Source organism: Phacochoerus africanus, chromosome 15 (genome assembly GCF_016906955.1).
Source record: "Phacochoerus africanus isolate WHEZ1 chromosome 15, ROS_Pafr_v1, whole genome shotgun sequence".
NCBI lineage: Eukaryota > Metazoa > Chordata > Mammalia > Artiodactyla > Suidae > Phacochoerus > Phacochoerus africanus.
The window spans coordinates 46,434,230-46,455,910 of NC_062558.1; the positions used below are offsets into that span (position 1 = coordinate 46,434,230).

Here is a 21,681-nt window from a genome sequence, read left to right on the forward strand (position 1 = left end):
AGGGTTTCAGCCTGTTCTCTAGCAGCAGCTCATCACCTCCTGCTCACTGATGCCGCCAATGGGGACTTTGGTCTCCTGCCCTACCCCTGTCATTCTCAGGGTCACTGAGTGGAGGCCTGCCCAGAATTGCTTGCAAGAGAGTACAGACTCCTGTTGTGTCCAGAACCCCAATTGTCCCTGACTCAGAGGCTCGCCCACATTTAGCCTTTAGAAATTTGTTGAAAATTTAGCTGCTTTCTTTTTTTTTTAATTTTTATTTTTTTTTTCTTTTTAGGCCTGCACCTGTGACATATGGAAGTTCCCCAGGCCAGGGGTTGAATCAGAGCTGCAACTGCTGGCCTACACCATAGCCACAGCAGCACAGGATCTGAGTCTCATATACCAAAGCTCACAGCAACACCAGATCCTTAATCAACTGAGTGATGCCGGGGATTGAACCCACATCATCATGGATACTAGTTGGGTTCTTAACCCGCTGAGCCACAAGAGAACTCCTTAGCTGCTTTCTTCTTACTTGCTTCCATGGTGGCCATGTCTTCCTCTTGTGCTCTGCCAAAGATGAAACACTTCATGTGGCCCGACTCTCCTCAGAGGGGCTTCTTACTTTTCAGAATTGAATTCTCTGGGTTGTTTTGGGACCTCAGCTTTCTGATGGGTTAAGGAAAAGTGCTGAGCCTTTTCTCATTGTTAGGATGGAAGCAGCGTTCTCTTACTGCTTTCCACATCCTAAAAGGAAGCAGAACTCCTTCAAAGTCTGCTTTTTAAATCCCAGCTCTGCACTGCCTCTCAAGGACCTTCATTTCTAGGACCTTGCTTACACTTCACCTAAGATTCAGTGAAGTGGTGGTGTCCCCTTCCTGGGACCTGCCAGTCAGAACCGGCCATCCCAGGACATCAGATGTATCAGTGCAATGGTCAGAATCAAGTGCATTGCCTCTCTGCAGAAAGGCATGTCTTGGGCCACAGCTTCCCACTAGAAAAGTGAGTGTGGCCTCTCCTGAAGGCTCACACCCCTAAGGTCCCCAGGTTGCCCTTGGCTTTTCCTGACCTCATGTCATCAAGTGCTCCCTGCAGAGAGGTACCCGAGTTTTCATTTGTCTCATCTGCCCTCACATTCATGTGACCCAGGAGCGAGTGGTGGGCTCTCCACCCTCCAAGCTGAGAGAAGCAAGAGGCCTGGATATGAAGTGGCCCTGAGATCACAGCCCAGCTGGCCCAAGCCCAGACTCTCTGACTCCAGCCGGGCCCCCACCTGGGCTGCACCGCTTTGCTGTGTGCTGACTCCAAGGTCTCCTGGGCAAGAAAAAAAAAGAAGGAAAAAAAAAAAGCCTCCACAGTCAATTTGCTCAGGGTTTAAGCTATTCATTCTGTGATTCAATCCTGAAACATAAGACAGTCTAGTTTCATAGACAAAAAAACCACATCCCAAGCCAGATCACATCAGTTAGGAAGTTTTGTTTGTGACACAGGTTGGAAAGCAAGCCCTGTGGCCAAGCCCCGGGCTGAGGCCTGGTGTCCTTTTGTCTCCTGCAGCTCTGGTCGGCGCCTGCGGTGGGAATTACTCGGCTATGACGTCTGTGGTCTATTCCCCTGACTTTCCTGACACCTATGCCACAGGGAGGGTCTGCTACTGGACCATCCGCGTCCCAGGTGCCTCCCACATCCACTTCAACTTCACCTTGTTCGACATCAGGGATTCTGCGGACATGGTAGAGCTACTGGACGGTTACACCCACCGAGTCCTAGTCCGTTTCAATGGAAGGAACCGCCCACCTCTGTCCTTTAATGTCTCTCTGGATTTTGTCATCTTGTATTTCTTCTCTGACCGCATCAATCAGGCCCAGGGATTTGCTGTCTTGTACCAAGGTAAGACTCAGGCCTCCTTGGGCTCCCCTCACATCCTTTTGTGACCTGCCAACCTCAGTGGTTCCTGCCGGGAGGACCCCAGATTTTCCCACCTCCTGTTTTTTGTTGTTGTTGTTGTTTTTAAGGTCGTACCCTCAGCATATGGAGGTTCCCAGGCTAGGGGTCCAATCGGAGCTGTAGCCGCCGGCCTACGCCAGAGCCACAGCAACACAGGATCCAAGCCATGTCTGCGACCTACACCACGGCTCAAGGCAATGCCAGATCTTTAACCCACTGAGCGAGGCCAGGGATCGAACCCGTATCCTCATGGATACTAATCGGGTTCATTAACCGCTGAGCCATCACAGGAACTCCCCCACCTCCCGTTTTATAACATGTATATGCTTTGTGATACAGAAAAGAGAAGCCCATCAAACTTTTCTTTTTCAGTTATTCTTATGGCAGTGTTCATGGAGAGGGTGAAAAGAATAACTAAAAGAAAGAGTTGAGATTGGTAGAATCAGAAGGTTCTGAAGAGGTCATTTGGTCCATCCTCCTGCCTCTGAACATCCCAGCCAATCCCAAAAGACTGACTTACCATCTTTGGTCAGACCCTCCTCAGGTGGAGCTGCACTCCTGTCCCGCTAATGTGAACACGCATGTTCTGGATACATCTCTTCACCTGTACCTGTGTGAGAACACAGCAGGCGTCCAGGACCTAGTCTCATGTAGCTACAGGCAGCCAGAGGGAGGACAGGTGGGACTGGGTGGATAGTCAGGAAGGAGGAGGGTCTCCCGGGGAAGAGGACCCTAGCTGCAAAGGCACAAGGGTGGGAAAGCCATGAAGCATGTTCAGGTGTCCAGAAAGAGACCAGTCAAATGGCTCCTCAGAGCCAGAGCCTGACAGCTTCTGCCTTGGGGCCGGTGGCCTAGTGGGGGGAATCGCATCCAGAACCAAGAGAGAGAAGACTGCCTTTTCTTCGTGATCAGGGCCTTCTGTTCTTTGCGTCTCCACCAGCTTTCCCCCAGTTCATTCCTTTTGATCTTCCAGCCGTCAAGGAAGAACCGCCACAGGAGAGGCCCACTGCCAACCAGACAGTGGCTGAGGTGATCACCGAGCAGGCCAACTTCAGTGTCAGCGCTGCCTGGTCCTCCAAAGTCCTCTACGTCATCACCACCAGCCCCAGCCACCCACCCCAGGCCGTCCCAGGTAGCAGTTCCCAGACACCTTCAAAGGGCAGAAGCCACAGAGCTGGGAGCAGCGCCCTTGGCCGTTACAAAAACAGAGTGCTCTTGGGTGTTTCTCTTTCCGAGGCAGGTGGGGGTCCTGGCTCTGTGACCCTCTTTGTCCTGGCCTTGGAGGAACATACTCATTTTGGCTTGATCCTGTCATCCTTAGGAAAAAATCCTCACCTCCAAGGTGCAACTTGGGTGCCTTTACAAACACTGGATTAATCATCTCATCCAGTGTTTCTCCAGCCCTGAGTCGTTGCTCCCTAAATGCAGTTGCCAGAGCTCTGCTTTTTCAGTCATTTGGAAGAGACGTGAGTACTTTATGGTGCCAGGCCCTGATGTAGACACTGAACTGTACAAACAAACAAAAGCCAAACAAAATCGCTACCCTCCTGTGGCTTCTAAGTGGGAGGAGAAAGACAAGAAGCCAAATAAGAGTCAGATAGTAACCAGAGCTGTAAAGGAAGATCATGTGGGAGGTGAGGTGGCATGGGGGGCGATGGTCTTGTGGTTCAAGGCAGTGAACTTGGTTGGGTACATACTCTCACTCTTTTCTGCCAAGGAAGTCAGAGGCTTTTTGAGCTGGCAGAGCCACAGTGCCATTCGCAATTCCCTGGACTAGAGGTTTTCCTCTGCCCGACTCACAGTAGAGGGTCAGGGAGGAGAACCCCTCCCTGTGTATCCCAGCCCACTCCTCAGATGAGGAAACTTTGAGACCCAAAGAGTTTAATGCATCTGTGGTTACACAGTGGTTCCAGGGAAGAGACAGAACGTGTACCACCCCTTCCTCTCCGAGTTGAGTGTGCTTTGGACCACACCTCTCTTCAAGAGGGAGCTCTAGAGCAAGGAAGGCCTGGGGCTCCATGCCAGTCCTGCACTCAGCAGAACTTCCGTGGCTGCCCACACCTGCAGGAGCTCCTCAGCCAGGCCAGCCTCTCTGGGCCGCTGGGGTTCACACAGGGCTCCACACTGACATGAAAGGGGAGCCCACACAGTCCGATCACCATGTCTTTTGCACTTGCAGGATGGACGGTGTATGGCCTGGCAACACTCCTCATCCTCACCGTCACAGCTATCATAGCAAAGATACTTCTGCACCTCACGTCCAAGTGAGTACGAGAGCCGCCCGACCCCGGGAGGGGAAGGCTCAGAGCTCCTTTTCTTCTATGCTTCAATTGTCCGAGAGCAGTTGTAACATTAAAACATGACTCTCAAGCCCTTAGTGTAGACATTCCTCCTCCTCCGAGGAGTGAACTGTACAACTGCACAAATCTCACTAAGGTTTGGGGGCTTGTGTTTGCTCCTGTGTCCAAAGGATATGATTTCAAGGAGGATTGAAACAGTCTGGACACAATACACAACAATTGCCACTTTTTGGCTTGTGCTGGCCCCTTAAAGATGTCTTTACATGGGAGCAGAAGTTCTTGGGACAGTACCAGGCATATTTCCAGATGCCTTCTTACAGCCATGAGACAGTCTTAGGAAGAGAACTCTAACATCTTATTAACTATTGCTTAATGATTGTTTTTAAACAGTTACTTAGGAAGCCTATAAAAGCTCCATCCTTCAGTTCCGCCCAATTTGGAAAAAAAAATATTTCCTTCCCTTACTTCTGCTGTTCAGGTTTTTGTTTGTTTGTTTGTTTGTTTTTTAGGGCCACACCTGCAGCATGCGGAGGTTCCCAGGCTAGGGGTTGAATCTGAGCGGTGTCTGTGACCTACACCACAGCTCAGGGCAACACCAGATCCTTAACCCAATGCAGGGACTGTACCTGCAACCTCATGGTTCCTAGCCGGATTTGTTTCTGCTGTACCACAACAGGAACTCCCCGCTGTTCAGGTTTAACAGTTCTGCCTTCTGGGAAAGGGGTGCTTGTTCACACTACTGATGTCTGTGCTTACAGAGGGGAGTTCTAATTTTTCTAGACTTCTGCTCTGTCTCCTGTATTTCCCAATACAGGCTCTCTCCATTTCTTTTTTTCCCCCAGATTCATTGAGATATAATTGACATACAAGCCTCTCTCCATCCCAAGGCCTTCCTGAGCACTGGTGTTCTATAAAAGCTACCTTTTCCCTGATCTTTGTCTTGCTCTCTGCCACAGCTTTTCTTCTTTTCTTTCTCTCTCTCTCTTATTTTTATTTATTTGTTTATTTTTTTGCTTTGTTTGTTTGTTTAAGGGCTACACCTGTGGCATGTGGAAGTTCCCAGGCTAGGGGTCCAATTGGAGCTGTAGCTGCTGACCTGCGCCACAGCCACAGCAATGTGGGATCTGAACTTACCTGCACCACACCTCTTGGCAATGCTGGATCCCTGACCCACTGAGCAAGGCCAGGCACCAAACCTGCACCCTCATGGATACTAGTCAGATTCATTTCTGCTGCGCCACAACGGGAACTTCTCTCTGCCACAGCTTTTGTTTCGGTTTTTTGGGGTTTTTTGCCACACTCACAGCATATGGAAGTTCCCAGGCCAGCAATCACATCTGAGTTGCAGCTGCGACCTATACCACAGTTACAGCAATGCCAGGTCCTTAACCCACTATTCCAGGCCAGGGATAGAACCTGCACCTCAGCAGACCACGCTGCCGTAGAGATAATACCAGGTCCTTAACCCACTGTACCACAGCGGGAACTTCTGCCACAGACTTTTTATACATTAAATGCCAGCTCCTCCATTGCCCTGTGAAGGCTGCCCCTTGCCACTTTGGCACCACCCATAGGCCCTTCCACCCTGCGCTTTACATTTTTCAGTGGAAACAATGCCATTATTATTTACTGAGCTCCTATATATTTCTTTCTGTCTTTTTTAAGTCACAGTTTTCATGTTCTGGGGAAGCCTCTCAGGCACAGTCCCTTCTGTGTGTTCCCTACAGCAGGGCTCTCCTTAGGGCCCAGCCCCTTACTACATGCTGAGGCCCCAAAATCCATGTCTGACTCCTCTCTGACGCCTCCCTGCCAAGCAGGGGATGGGCAGGTATGGGCAGAAAGGCAGGGCCCACTTCACACAGAGCAGTTTTGCCTTTATCCTGCTTATTTGGTGGGCTTCCAAATGAGTGTCATTTGAAAGGAGTTTTGCTTAAAAAGAAAGAAGAATTTGGAGTCCCTTTGTGGAGTCCCAAGAGGATGTGGATTCGATCCCCAGTCTCTCTCAGTGAGTTAAAGGATCCAGCATTGCCATGAGTCCCTTTGTGGAGTCCCAAGAGGATGTGGATTCGATCCCCAGCCTCTCTCAGTGAGTTAAAGGATCCAGCATTGCCATGAGTCCCTTTGTGGAGTCCCAAGAGGATGTGGATTCGATCCCCAGCCTCTCTCAGTGAGTTAAAGGATCCAGCATTGCCACAGATGCAGCTTGGATCCCGCTTTGCTGCGGCTGTGATGTAGTAGGTTGACAGCTGCAGCTCCAATTCGACCCCTAACCTGGGAAATTCCATAGGTTGTGGGTGTGGCACTAAAAGCCAAAAAAAAAAAAGATGAAGAATTTTAAAACTTATAATCTCTCAGGCTAGCCCTTTCCAGATTTGAATAATCCTGCCAGCTAGAACATTCTGTCCTAGTAGCTGCAGTCGTTCCCCCACTCCCACCACCCCCCGCTGCAATCCATAGCCATGTCACCAAACATCCCGTCTTGTAGGTTCAGGTGTCTCATGAGATGGTGGGTTGTTGTGGAGGCTTTGTTCTATTCTACCTGAAAAATTAAGTTGCTTTTGTTTAACAGATCCCATAGCGTTCCTGCTTCAGGGGACCTTAGGGATTGTCATCAACCAGGGACATCGGGAGAAATCTGGAGCATTTTTTATAAGCCTTCTACTTCGATTTCCATCTTTAAGAAGAAGCTCAAGGGTCAGAGTCAACAGGATGACCGTAACCTTCTTGTGAGTGACTAAAAGCCTCCACCCCGTGCCCAGGACACAGGATCTGTCTGTGCTCATGGCCGCTGGGGACCACCTGTCCCACGGAGCCTGGATTACACCTGCTTCATCGCTGCACTTAGGAGAGAGACTCGAGGCCCTGAGGCCCGTGCCTCCCTCATCTCTCTCTCTAATCTGGGAATGGGGGTGTCGGGACAGTGGGGCTGAGATGGCAGATGGCTGTGTCCTGCACTGGGCTCAGGTACATTCTAAATGACTATCAGGTAGTGGGTAGGTAGTGCTTCTTCTCTGTTTTGTCCACATAGATCACTTTCTCCTGGTTTTTGTGGCTCAAAACACGGCCAGAGAATTCTGAGGCTCTCCCAAGCTTGGCCTGGTCCTGGGCATTAGTCCTCCAAAGCATTACGGAGACCCATGCTCTGTGCTGACTCTGGGGTTTTGCTCTCTGGGCTCTGGACAAGGATGGGCCTCTTCCAACCTGGGAGGGCCTGGGAAGTGGGTCTGGGGATCCCCATTCACATCAAACCTGATACCTTCACAACATAGGCTTCTTCCCACAGCTCAGTGACCAGCAGAGCAAATTTGAGGGCTGATTAGAGAATATATCCATTCACTCATTCATGCCGCAGACTTTACTGAAAGTTTTTCTAGGCCCTCAGAAGCTCCTTACTGGGCTGGTTTGCTGGCCTTGCCCCAGCAGCTCAAGGGTCCTATGGACCCTGAGCTGGCCCCATCTCCATGGTTCTCTAGGCTAACTCTCAGTTCAGAACAGAGAGTATAAACATGGTTTAGCATCCTGGCAGCATCGTGTGAGATGGGCCATCAGTCCCTCATGTTAAAAGAGGCTACCCCATGGCCTCTGCTCTCTGTGGCCTCTGTGCCCCTGTTTTTGGGGACAGAGTGGGTTTTGGAATGGCTCGGCAGCTAGGAAGGAGGGGGCTCCTGTCCCTGCTCCCACACCACCCTGCCTTCAGATGGGGAGGGAACTGCAGAGAGCAGCGTGCAGAGTATGGAGGGAGGCTTTGGGAACTGGAGACCCCGAAGAAAGTCCTCCTAAGATTGAGAGCTGCAGCTGCTGTGGCCACAAGCGGTGGGAGTCAGACCGTCTCCAGGCCAGAAGTCCCGCCATCTGAAAGCAGGCCTTGTCACCAACACCCAGGAAGAGGGTCTGGGGGCCTCTCCCACAGGCACTGGGGCCTCACGGTTCCCTCTTTGGGGTACTTCGCCCACCTCCCTGAGCCCGAGCTTCTGCCTGCCACTGCCTTCCCTTCTGCCCTGATGGCAGCCATCTGCCTGGCTCCCAGAAAGACAGAGGGCCAAGTGGGAGCAGCTGGGAGGTGGCCTCAGCAGCCAGGAAAGATTTGGGGAGCTGGAGGGCAGAGGGCATTTGGGCGGGGGTGTGTGTGCAGCATGTCCCCAGGAGGGCGAGCCGCAGGCTCAAAGCTGCATGGGGCTGTCTCCAGGCTTTGATCTGGAAAGGGCGATTACCCTGAGCAGCTGTCTGCCGGCCCCTGGGTCTGCAGACAGGCCTGTCGCATACAGGGACCACTGGAATGAATACACTGACGTGTGCAGTCTGCCCTTCAGCTATTCCTGGCTTTTATGGAATCTCCTCTCAAGCACAAGTGTCAGGTGTGTGCAGTCACAAAGGTCCCTGTGCTGTGAATAGGTCTGTGCACAGCGCTAAGGGAATGTGGAATTCCGCCTCGGGGGTGGGAGGTGGGGTGTGGAGGTGGGGGTTGGGCCTGGCCGAGGGGCAGTTTCTCAGCAGCCGTGGGCTTGCTCTGACTAACGATCCTTTGGTGCGTCCCATGGGCCCACCTGCCCTCCTCACACTTCGGGTCATGTGTTGTCTGAGCAGCTGCAACAGCTCTTTCTCAGAGGTCCCAGAAGTGCTCTGACCCAGTGCTCTCCTTCCTGCACAGCCCAGTGCCCCTGGATCCACTTACTGTCCCAGGAGCAGCCCTGGGAAACCCATACCAGCCTTAGGACAGTGTCGGGGGAGAGGGTCATAAATTGCCCCAGGCTAACCTCTGTGAGCAGTCTGGCTATGGCCTTGGCTGGAACCTGTCAGCCATACCCCCAGAGGGCTGCCTGCAACCAAGTAAACACCCAAGACATTTGTGTCCCAGAAGAGAGGGTGTGTACACCCAGGAGCAGTGGAGGAGGAGGAGGAGGTGTTTGATCCTCTAAGAAGCTACTTTAGAGGAGATAAAGTGGGGGGTGGAGGTGATGGGAAAGGGTGACACTGAGAAACGTACATCACAGACCATACCTGGGTAAGAGGAAGGAGGTGGGCTTCAGGGACCACCATGGATGGGGCTGTAAAAGTATCCTGCCCAGAGCCTCTTCCCTGGGTGACAGCGCAGGAGGCTACAGCCTGCTGCTGGGACACAAGCTCTGCCTCCTCTCCCATCAGCCGTGAGCCTGGTCCCTTGGTGCCTCCAGAAGGTGCTCGGTGCCCATGTAGTTCCCTGAGTGCACAGTCGCTTACAGAGCAGAGGGGGAGGAGGGGTAGTGAACCGCGGGTGCCCTCCCCACCCTGTGTCAGAACAGAGTTGAGGCCCCTCTTTGGGCCTGAGCAAGGTAACCAGGTTTCTGTAACTTCTGAAGTATGCGCTCTGGCTCAAGCTTCCAATAGATCAGAAACCCACAAAGATCAAAGCACCTAGCATGCACAGCTGTCCTGGCTCTTTGGCCAGACCCATGGGGCGCACTGGGCACAACTCCACCCTCACTTCCCATTGTCAGCCCAAGGCAGGGGTCAGCCTGACCTGCTCGGTGTCCGGCCAGGTCATCCTGACACCAGCAGGACATGCAGCCCGTCACCAAGCCAGCATGCCCTCTGGGCACTTAACCTTTTCAAGCACTTACAGGTGGACGGCCTCTGAGGCCCCCGCGCCTCCCACAGAGCCGGACCAGCTCCCCTCCACAACCCAGGGAACTGCTGCCCCCTTGGGTTTCTTATCTCCTCTTTGCTGTTTGATGTCTGCTTTCGCTACCATCTTGGGACTGTTTAACCTTTTGATTATTTCCTCTGGTGTCTTTGTTTACCCTCCTCACTGTTCTACCTCCTGGCCAGGTCTCTCATCGTAGCTGCCCTGGCATGGGGTGTTTTCCAGACCTTCCAGCCACAGCTGCCTCCCCTCATGCTGGCTGGCTCGGGGGAGGGGGCCCAGCTCACAGCTTCCTGTCTTGCCAAGTTGCACATACTCAGCGAGGCAGCAGTGGAGTGTGGAGGACAGGCGGGGTAACCCCTCTTCAGAAAGGACGCAGCTGCAGGAGCACACAGTGGGGGGCAGGCGCCACAGGGGCCACACAGCATCAGGTCCTGCCCATGGCCAGACTCACCTTCTCGTGGGGACCCTGACTTTGGATGACAAGGCTTTATCTGTAAATATGCTCTTAATATGCAACTTTGAGAATAAAATAGAAACATCGTGTATTTTAAAATATAAGATGAAGTGTGACGCACTGTATACAATTTAATATATATTTTTAGGATTTTGTTATTTAAGAAAATGGAATGTAATGGTACTTAACTTTTACAAAAGAGAGAAAAATGTTATTTTTACTGTCTGGAGAAAATAAATATTCTCATTGTTGTAGAAACCACGGTGGGCCCTAGGTTGTCATGTTTATGGGTGGTTCCCAGAGCCCCTGGCCAGGAAGGTATCTCGCTGGGTGACCTCGGGCACAAAGGCCTGGCCTCAGCGTTTGCTTGGTTATTCCCCTTATTCCTTCGGTGTCTCCAGAACCCTCAGCTCTCCTCACACCTCTGACCCACAGCTGATCTCTGGCCCGTAAGACCTGAGAAGTTGAGAAGTTGAGATTCCAAAGCAACAAGGTGCCAAGCACATGTCAGAGATGGAGACGGGGCAGCCATGGAGGGCTCTGCACTCAGAAAGACTGGGTCTGGCGTGGCCTTGAGTCGGCCCGTCCAGCTTCCCCTTCTGTGAGATACACAGCACCTGTGGCCCGGAAGGTTGTGAACACTGATGTCCCACCTACTAACTGCCTTTCAGGGCACCAGCGCAGCCTCTCCCCTCTCCTCCCCACCCCTTCCTTCCTGACAGTATGGAAGGAGCTCAGGTGTGAGTTGCCCACCCTGCGTCTGGCCCTCTCCCGTGGGACACCGTGCACCCCAACAGCCCTTTCAGCAGGTAACCACATCCCCGTTTTGCCGACATGGAAGCTGAGGCTCAGGCAGGAGCTCCAGGCACAACTAAGCACAACCGAGTCAGCCTGCAGGATTCAGCTGCCACCACTCATTCGAGGCTGTAAAGGGGGAGCCTTTGAAGGGCATCAAAGCCCCCCTCTGAAAACAGATCTGAGCGGGGGGGAAGGCCGAGGGGTCAGGCTGGTGCACGGTGCAGAGTGAGGTGCTGAGGGCCTGGCAAAGCCCCCAGACTGGTGCTGTGGGGAGAGGGGAGGGCCTGAGAGGGAGCTGGCCACATCCACAGGCCAGGGGCCCGTGCCTGCACCAATTGCCCCACTCACACCCCACCCCACCCCACTTACCCCAGGACCTTGGGCACGTGGCCGCCCCTCCTTGCCTGTTTTCTCGTCTGTCAGGTGGAAGCAATTACAGTACTTACCTCATCGAGGTGTGATGAGTTATTACCTGTGGTATGTTTTCAATAACTGGTAGTTCCTTGTTCTAGAATAGAGCTGGGGGGGGGTAGTAGGTGAAAAACAAGGGAGTATCGAGTGATGCCCGAGTACCCTGACTTTGGTGCTGAGAAGAGAGGAGGCCATTCTTGCAATAAAGGACATAAAAGGCGCCAAGCATGAGAGAAAACACGTTGAGTTGGGCTAAGCTAGGTGAGGTCCCTGCGGGACATGGAGGCAAAGCAGTCTGTAGGCCCCGAGCAGGCAGCCTGAGACCCCAGGACGGTCAGGCCTGGGGACCACAGTCACGGAATCGGCACAGACCACATACCCTGGTGTGTCTGGGGCCATCCAGTGTCTCCAAGGGGAAGCCTGAGCAGGATCAGAGCGGGGCGGCAGGGATGCAGGCTGGGAGGCAGCCGAGGAAGCCACTGCTGGTTCTGAGCCCCAAGTCCAGATTCTCAGGAGACTTGCCAGGCAAGGTCCCCCTGTTCCAACTGCTGCCTCAGACGAAAACATGCTTCTCAGCATGGTGCCTGGACCACTAGCCTCGGAACCCCTAGTGTGCTCATTCAAAATGCATGTTCCTGGGCTCCACCCCAGACCTGCCACATTCCCAGCTTTGGAGTGACACCGACACCCACTGAAGTGTGACAACCCTTTTAACTTGTTGGGCAAGTTTGGTTGGGAGTCACTTTCTCTTCTGAAAGGAGGAGGTGTCCACTCGTAGACAGTGGCCTTAAGTTCCAATGGCTGCTTCCTTCGCCGTCCACAGTGTTATTTGTTCCTTGACTTCAAAGGCCGGATCTCTCCAGAGACACATCTCCGGCAGTGAGGGCAGGGGAGGAAAGCTGTGCGGTGCAGCAGTTGCTCCGGATGCTTCTCTGGAAGACGCACAGCTCTCCGCGTCTTTTCCCTTCCCGACCTCGCCTGCGGCCAGCAGACAGCCCTAACCTGCTGTGGCCCTTGCTCCACAAGGGTGCCTCAAAGGCCAGCTTCACTTGAGTGTTTAACTTCTCTGAGCTTTCATTCTCTCTCTCCCAGAAACGCTTTCCTTCCCTGAAGGAAAATATTTTTAGTGGCTGGTGGAAAACAAATGGGGTGCCCTCACTGGTTGAACTTCTTAGAGACAGAGCCACCTGCAACAGAAAAATAAATATCTGCAGCCAGAATGTGCCCCTGTCTTGCCTAAAGCAGGGCCAGGAGGAGCCCCCTGAATCCACCTTAGTGGACTTTGGGAACCGCTGACCTCGATCCCATCTCCTGGTTCTGAACCTGAGAGATGGGGATGCTGTAAACCACACCCACCAGGGAGCCAGGGCCAGGGCAGCCACCAGCCTCATCCTCTGTCAGGCACCCAAGGCTTTTCTTCCTGCAGAGACAAGACAGGCTGGACAAGGATGATCTTGTCTCCAAGCTTAGAGGTCATGTGATCATCCCTCCCCCACTGGGCTGTGTGCGACTGAAACTGCAGGCCGTCTCTGGAGCTCAGAGAACTAGGAAGCTTTTGTTCCTCCATGGCGAGGTCGGGTCCCCATGGGGGATTGTTTTTGCTTGGCTGAAAGGGATGCTTTCAGGATAGAATATTTCAACCTCAAGAAGCAGCAACATTTGCTTGTAGCTAGAAGTCTTCCTTTCTGGTCTCCGGCTGTTGTCTGGAGCCACCAGGCCCCTTCTGAATGGGACTACGCCCAGCAACTGGGGACAGGCAGCACTGGGCTGGGCTGGCCATGGACCAGACTGTGTTCTCGAGGCCCAGCTCCAGGACAGCCGAGTGGCAGGTTTGCCCTCGGCCCTCTTGGTGATGGATCCTGGGCTCTGGAATGAACCTGCCAGCTGTGGATGAGTGGGCTGGGGAACCAGGATCCACGGGAGAAGCATTTTAGGGGGAAAGGAGATCCAAGCTTGAGATTCAGACTATCTCCTCGGGGGATAAATGAGAACATCTGAAACAGCCAAGGCTCTTGAATCAGAATCTTCAAATCTCACTCATTTCGCTTTTATTTTCTTTTTTAGGGCCTCACACACAGCATATGGAAGTTCCCAGGCTCAGGGTTGGATCTGAGCTACAGCTGCCATCCTATGCCACGGTAACACCGGATCCCCAACCCACTGAGCGAGGCCAGGGATCAAACCTGCATCCTCATGGATACTAGTTGGATTCGTTTTGGCTGCGCCACAACGGGAACTCCCTGAACTTCTAAAAACTTAATTGGGGGCCTGCTATTTTGCACACCGATTGTGTGAATATGTCTAATGAACTCGCTTTAGTTGCTGGTTCCATTGATAAAATAGGATCAAGAGAACCCAGGGGGAATTCAAACTTCATATTTAGCCAAGTATGGGACAGCTTTTTATGGCCCCTGGTGAACTGAGGAAAGAGCTGAATGTGCCACGGTGATGATGATGATAATAGCAGCAGCTAACTTCTGTAGCACCTGTGTGTGCCAGGCCCTGCACAATCCTCCTGTCATCCTTGGGCTAACCCCGCTTGGAAACTGAGGCTCCCAGAAGCAGCCTGGCCAGTGGGGCGCAAGGTCAGGATTCAGCTCATCTGCTGGCTCCAAAGCCAGGGCTCCTGGTTTCTGCTGCACTGCAAGCCCCTCCCACCAGGGCAGGCCCCAAAGACCCCCAAGGTCTCCCCCCAAATGTCATTGATGTTGCCTCCCGTCAGCGCAGGGAAAGTACAGATCAGTTTGCCTGGGGCGAGGAAAGCATCAAACCCTCACTGTTACCTACTTGAGGATCAGATGAATGTCATCAAGCCCCTCCCCAAAAGCCCTCACCCACAAAAAACGACATAGAAATTCTGGAGATTCAGAGACACCCCCCCCCCCCCACCTACCAATTGAAAAAAAAAAAAAAAACCCAATGATTTCAGTTTCAAAATCTCTCCATTAAACCATAAATAACAGTACCTGGAAGTTAAAATTAGACCAAAAGAATAATAATCGCAGTAGTAACCATGGATACATCTACCTGATCACTTACCCAGAGTCAGGTACTCAGGCCAGAAATTAACAAACTTTTTCTGCAAAGGGCTAAACAGGAACTATTTTACCTCTTGTTGGTCAGACTGTCACAACCTCTCAGCTATGCCTGCACTGGTTGGGGACAGCAGCCTGAAACCTCCATGGACCCCACTACTGCAAGTCCTAAAGACACTGGGTGACTCTGTGAGGAGACGGGGATTGGCAGTGGGAAGAAGGCACTGAGGACCACCCCTCAACAGCCACAGACAACATATAAACAAATGGCAGGTTGGAGTCCCCGTTGTGGCTCAGTGGTTAATGAATCGGACTAGCATCCATGAGGACACAGGTTCGATCCCTGGCCTCAGTGGGTTAAGGATCCGGCGTTACCCTGAGCTGTGGTGTAAGCCGGCAGCTAGAGCGCCGATTCAATTCCTAGCCTGGGACCCTCCATATGCCTCAGCGATGGCCCTAAAAAGCAAACAACAATAACAAATGGCAGTTTGTGTTAAAAAAAATTTTTAACAGACATTGAAACCTGGATTTTATATAACCTTCGCATGTCACCGAATATTCTTCCTCTTTTGATTCTCCCCCAACAATTAAAACAAGTAAAAACCATTCTTAGCTCGTGGGCCATCCTGAAACAGGCAGCAAGGCCACAGGCCAGCCCCTGCACCATGCCAACCATTTTTCATACTTTTCATACATCAGATTGAATCTCACAACAGCTGGATGGATTAAGCCTTGTGATTATCCTCATCTGTCAGATGAAGCTATTGAGGCTCGGTGAGATTAAATAATTCATTCAACAAGCACAAGAGTTGGGACCTGAACCCACCCCCAAGCCTGTTCGCTTTCGTGAGCAACAAGCTGGGTGAGTTTAAACTGGGGGAAAAGGGAAGGACAAGGTGTGGGGCAGGGGGAGGGGTGCAGAAAGGGGGACCCTAATGCATGGCAGCTCTTTAGCCCTGGGAGCACAAGGGAGGAAGGGAGGGAGGGAGGGGGAGAGGCTCTTGGCTTGAAAGGGCTGCACTGCGGGGGAGGGCGGCTGGTTTCCTGAGCCGTTGTTCCTCCAGCGACAGAGGCCCCAGATCCAGGACAGCTGGTGGCCCTCACGTTGTTTTGCATCTCCCAGGTTCTCTTAGTTATAACCAATTTGCCACCCTTAGCAATGCCTTGTTCTCCTTTGCTAATACCCAGGAGTTGGAACCAGGGGCCTGACTCCCAGCCAAATATTTGGCTAAAACCACTTCCCCTTCCCGTGTTAGGGAGCCCCAGTCTCTTAGAAACTGGCCTTCTCAGTCCTGTGAGGAGGGCAGGGCAGCCCTTTTGCACACGGCCTTCCTCGGCTGAGATTTGCCATTAAATTTCTTAGCAAAGAGTCTTAGCAAAGAATCTGCTTCACTTTCGCTGCCTCCTTGCTTCCCTGCACAAGGGGTGGGGGAGGGCATGGACTTGCCATCACACCTGTGCAGGTAACCTTAGCCAAGCCACCTGGCTTCACTGAGGAAGGCTTGATTGCTCATAAGAGGAGAATTAAGACGGTGGACTCTGACTTGTAGGGACCAGCTTCAATGTGGGCTCTGCCATGACCAGCTCCCAGACCTCAGGCAAGTTACTTTACCTTTCTAACCTCAGTTTCTTCATCTATCAAATAGGTATAACAGTAGTTTCTCATAGAATTGTTGTGAAGATTAAAAACATAATAAAGGGGAGTTCCCGTCGTGGCACAGTGGTTAACGAATCCGACTAGGAACCATGAGGTTGCGGGTTCGGTCCCTGCCCTTGCTCAGTGGGTTAACGATCCAGCGTTGCCGTGAGCTGTGGTGTAGGTTGCAGACGCGGCTCGGATCCCGCGTTGCTGTGGCTCTGGCGTAGGCCGGTGGCTACAGCTCCGATTCAACCCCTAGCCTGGGAACCTCCATATGCCGCGGGAGCGGCCCAAGAAATAGCAACAACAACAAAAAGACAAAAAAAAAACACCAAAACATAGTAAAGGCAAAATGTTTAGCTCTGTCACCAGCATTTTAATGATTTTCATCAGTAAATTAAGGGGGGTAACACTCCAACCACAAAGGTCTGGAGAGAGGTCAGCGTGTCAAGGGCCTGGCCCATACTTTCAACTCTGCAAATGGGAGCCAGATCGAATGGTTTTGCACCCTGCCTTTGGGATTGAAACACTGTTTATCTAACGCCAAGCACTCAGTGCACAAAATAAGTTCTCTCCTCAGAAAATAATTTCTAACTTGGTTCCTTTAAGTAGCTAGTTTACCCCAATCTGTTCCATATATGGCCCTATTTTATAAAAAAGTCTGCTGACCATCATCTCAGCAACATTATCTATTGGGTGAAAATATCCTTCTCTGCTGATATCCTTGCTTCAGTTCAGGAACAAATCCAGAATTTGGATGTCGTTTTATTTCCCTCCTGGCCCCACGTGGGCAAACAAGCAAGTTAAGCCCCAAGCCCAGCTCCACTGCCTGGGCTATAGCCCCAACCCTGCCTCCGGCACCCTTGCTTTCCTGGCAGGAGCCGCCCCTGTTCAGCCTTCCTCACCAGCGCCGCCTAGTGGTAAGATCGGAGAGCTGTGGCTGAACGTCAGCCTTGGAACAGCCACCCACCCCTTGCAACGCTCAAGGCCCTAAACCTGGTCACTAACCCAGGACAGTCTCCATCACCACCTAGAAGCCCTCGGATTCTCAGATTTTCTGTGTAAAAGGTGAGTCCTCTTTGCCTGATCCCAACCACAGGCAGGGACCCAACAACAGGCAGGTCTTTATTTAAAAGCATCCTTTTTTTCTGTGTATAAAGTTCCATCAGGAGTTCCCTTCATGGCTCAGTGATTAATGCACCTGACTAGTATCCATGGGGGCACGGGTTCAATCCCTGGCCTCACTCAATGGGTTAAGGATCCGGCTGCCGTGGGCTGTGGTGTAGGTCACAGACATGGCTCAGATCCCGCGTTGCTGTGGCTGTGGCATAGGCCAGCAGCTATGGCTCTGATTCAACCCCTATGCTGGGGACCTCCATATACCATGGGTGAAGCCCTAAAAAGACAAAAGACAAAAAAAAATAAAGTTCCCTCAGCAGGGATGTGAGCATATAAATTATTCTATTTGCATACTATGAAATTCTACATCACCATTCAACACATTTTATTTGATGTATCTATATGTAGCTTGAATCTTTTATATCCTTGAATTACATGTGCCATGGGGGGGGGAAGCACATTAATTATTTTAACAATTGGAAAGTGTAAAAACCCTTGTCTCACTGGCACTTCTTTTTCTGTCAAAAGAGTCAAAATGCTGGAGTGTGTGTTTCCAGGACAGACTAAGCACTGAGGGCAGCATTTCCCCTGCCAGGGGAAGTCGCCTGGGGTCCTAAGTCCTGGTCAAATCCCCTGGCCTGCTCCATCCCACACTGAGCCATTCCCAGAGGCACCTGCTGGTGCAGGGGGCCCCCCAGAGGCTTCTGCTTGGGGCCAGTAGAACCCCTGATCCACAAGTCAAAAGACCCCTCTCTTTGTTAACTACAAAATAAACATCTCCAGGCCCCCTGGGCTACTTGCAGTACAAATGTTTATGCCTTTGGAAAGAGAAAAAAGAGACTTTTGCAAGTTCTCCGGAGCAGATGGGCGCCAAGTTTGTAATTAACCCTCAGTAACTGGGGTGTCTGATCCTCCGCCAACAAGTCTGCAGCAGGTTGAGGGGGGCAGCTGTTGTGGGCTTCTGCTATAACTTTGCTTTTGAGGCCTCAGAATGCTCTCTGGAAAGGATGCTGGCTATATCTTTAAAACTCTGAATTAGGCACTAGGCACTCACCCTGAGAAAGCCCCCAACACCACAGCACCTGCTCTAAGTGAAGGGTCGTGAGCAGCTACAGCATTCAGATTGCTGGGGGTGAGACCCCTGCTGATGGGTGTGTGCACAGAGCCAGGAGGAACAAGGCCCCTCCGCCATAGGGTTAACGTACTGAAGAGCAGGGACTTAGTGTTATAAATGGCGGACATCTATTAAATGCTGGAGGACCAGGCATCCTGCTGAAGTTGACACACTGTGTATTATTTCATTTGATCCAGCCACCCTGTAGGGTGGGTATGGTTCCATTCATGTGTCACAGGGGAGGAAACTGAGTTGCAGAGAAATGGTCTGTATTTATTTGTTTTTCAGTCTCATTTAATCATGACTAGGTAGGTTCTTCTTCAGACAGACGGCATCCTTTGCCCAAGGTCACTGAGCTGGAGAGTGGTGGCAGAGTGAGGTGAAACTGAGGGGTGTGCAGCTTCATAGTCATATTGGCCAACCCTGTCCATTTGTATTCACTAACACAAAGGACAGTTATCACCTTTCAGGGTTCCAGAAGCAATGCCAGACTCAAAGGAGCTTCCTGTAGGAGCTGAATGCACAGATCAGCTCACCCCCTGGGGGTACCTGGAGGGAGCGAGAGGGGCAGCTCTCAGCCCCTGGTCCCAGAAGCGCGTCATGAGAGGCTGGGGGAATCTCCAAAGATCAGCCTCCTCCACCTTCTCAATGGGGAACTGAGGCCCAGGGGCAGACTTCATGCCCATGTTGCCACCATGACTTTGCCTCCACAGTCAGTGTCCTTTCCACCGCCACATGCAGCTTCCTGAAAAAAAAAACAAAACACAAAAACAAAAACAACTGAAGCTGGTGGCAAGCCCTGGACTGGGAAAATGGTGAATCAAAGGCTGATCTTCTGGCATGCTTCCTGGGCCCTCTATCTGGGCAGAAGGCCTCCCCCAGTTTCTAAGGGTGTTTCTTCATGCAAAATTGATTGTGGACATTAGTGTCATCTTTAGTTCCAGCATCTTATGGATTCAAGGCACCCTTAGTGTCACAAACAGGCAGGGAGCGAGTGTGGGCAGAGGGTCTCCAGGAGATTTTAGGAGTGAGACCTAGGAGTGTACTCCTTCCCTGAACTTCACTACTTCCCACATCCCATTGGCCATCACCAGTCACATGGGCACAGCTGGATACAAGGGCTTCTGGGAAATGTAGTCCTCCCATAGGCAAAGAGGTGTGAAAAATGAAATTGGTGAATCCACAGCATTGTCTCTGCCACAACGATTCAGAATCTCATAGGCATGTCAGGGCCTGAAATGCCTCAGGATCTGAGTGAGGTCCAGTGCGGGTTTTGCTCAGCATATAGGGGGAGCAACAGAGAGTGAGGCTGGAGAAGCAGGCTGGCCCAGCATGAGAAACACTAGCGAAAAAGTAGAAGGGAGTGTTCTGATTTGCAACCAAGCCCCATGTGCCTCAAGTCTCTGACATCAGTCCAGCCACAGCAGGAGAGGGACAAGATGGTGCCAGAGTAAGAGGCAGAATCTTCCAGATGAATGTTAAGGGAAACCCAATAGCCCTGAAGATGACAGGAGGAGGCCACACCAGCCAAGAGTCCTGGCCGACTCTCCAGGAAAAAAGACAATGCAAAGGGAAGTTGGAAAACCAAACTAAAGAATGGAGGAGAAAAGCAAACACAAGGCCCTGGGGAGATCGAAGACAACGGAGACTGGTGACAGCAAGGCCTGCTTCACGCTTGTGCTGCCTCTGCAGTGACACGGGGCCCCATAATCAGAAGGGTCCTGACACCATCTTGAAATTGTTAATACTTTTCAAAGAAGGGGCTCCACATTTTCATTGTGCATTGTGCCCTGTGCATTATGTCGCCAGCCCTATATACAGCGGTATCAGCATAATGACCCTGCCTCCAGGGCACGGGTACCATTGACTGAGGCTGCTTTCCAGCCTGGCAGGGGTAGCAAGGAAACAGGGAGTGGCTCTGGAGGAAGAAAGGTGGGGGTGTCAGCTCAGGAGTGTCTTGCTCATTAATGTTCTCAGATATAAACATTTAGAAGGGACTAGTTTCAGGTTCCACTTGCTCAGGGAGCCAGACTGAGAGGAAAAAGACACTTGCTGTTGAGAGATTTTGTTTTTAATTGAGAATAAGTTCTGTAAGACATGATGTTGGGATGTGCACCCAGTGGTCAGCTATATGTCATACTTCCCTCCCTAGCCAACCCCTTCCCACCCCACCTGAGTCAGAGGCTGAGCAGTGCCTGGAGCCCACCCATCCCCCCAACTCCAGCCCATTCACCCCAAGATGTTAACAGAGCAATGGGAAAGGGAAGGGGAATATAAAAGAAGAAAAGCCCACAAATGACTTCCAAGCTATAGGAACAGCCATAATTAGTCCCAGGAATGGGGTAGTGTCTCTTATCTAGGAAAATAGCTTGTGACCTTCTGCTTGCAAGAGGCCCTGGGAAGCTGGTCCTAGCAAAGAACTGAATTGCTCTGTATCAAAGGGTTACAGAAAGTTGCTGTATCTGATGGCCATTTCAGATAGGAATTGGGACCCTCGAAGGGAAGAAGTGACAGGCAGAAAATGAAATCTTGACTCTCACATAGGGGTTGACATTTTCAGATGGAGCCGGATCCAGGAAGCCCCCACGTCGTCACAAGCTCTGCCCTGTCTCTTGACCCATCCGGCTGAGCGCAGTCTCCATGCGCAAACGGCCTGGGAGGATATGCTGCTGGGATTGGCAGTCTTGGGTCATGTGATATGCAGAGGGTGGGCATTGCTCTGTGATTGACAGCCTCATCATGAGGAGACCCGAGGTAATGGCTCCCACAGGAGAGGACATCGGTAGGCAAAATGTTCACCCCGGTGAGTTCCTGGGGGGGAAAAGTCAGGGTGGAGAGGACAGGGCCGACCCAGCATTAGAGAGGCAAATAGGTCACTGATGAGAGGCAGCCAGCTACTTAAGGGGGCTACATGAAAATTTTAAATTACAGCTGTGTGAACAGAGCCTTCTTAGAAGTGGGGCCCTTTCAGGAGTTCCCATGGTGGTGCAGTGGAAACGAATCTGACTAGTATCCATGAGGATGGAGGTTCCATCCCTGGCCTTGCCCAGTGGACAGGGGATCCGGCACTGCCTTGACCTGTAGTGTAGGTCGCAAATGTGGTTCAGATCCTGCGTTGCTGTACCTGTGGCATAGTCCACAACAGCTGTAGCTCCGATTGGACCCCTTCCATATGCTGCGAGTGCAGCCCTTAAAAAAAAAAAAAAAAAAAAAGAGAGAGAGAGAGAGAAGTGGGTCTTTCAGCTTGTCAGGTCTTCAGAGGATA

At 51.7% G+C, this 21,681-nt stretch overlaps 2 protein-coding genes across 3 annotated transcripts in view; both read left to right on the forward strand.

The window, feature by feature from the left end:
• KREMEN1 (kringle containing transmembrane protein 1) overlaps positions 1 to 10,404 on the forward strand; it is a 66,994-nt gene extending 56,590 nt beyond the window's left edge. The window contains exons 6-9 of one of the 2 annotated variants that reach the window (XM_047760283.1): positions 1,534 to 1,866; positions 2,897 to 3,055; positions 4,103 to 4,187; positions 6,793 to 10,404. In XM_047760283.1, coding sequence (XP_047616239.1) covers positions 1,534 to 1,866; positions 2,897 to 3,055; positions 4,103 to 4,187; positions 6,793 to 6,961 — 746 coding nt within the window. In that variant the 3' untranslated portion in view covers positions 6,962 to 10,404. Of the gene's footprint in view, positions 1 to 1,533; positions 1,867 to 2,896; positions 3,059 to 4,102; positions 4,188 to 6,792 lie in introns of both variants that reach the window. The other variant, XM_047760282.1, reaches the window with a different exon arrangement.
• Positions 10,405 to 17,086: 6,682 nt separating this feature from the next.
• EMID1 (EMI domain containing 1) overlaps positions 17,087 to 21,681 on the forward strand; it is a 72,556-nt gene continuing 67,961 nt past the window's right edge. The window contains exon 1 of the mRNA XM_047761420.1: positions 17,087 to 17,251. The gene's annotated coding sequence lies outside the window, so the exon portion shown is untranslated. The remainder of the gene's footprint in view (positions 17,252 to 21,681) is intronic.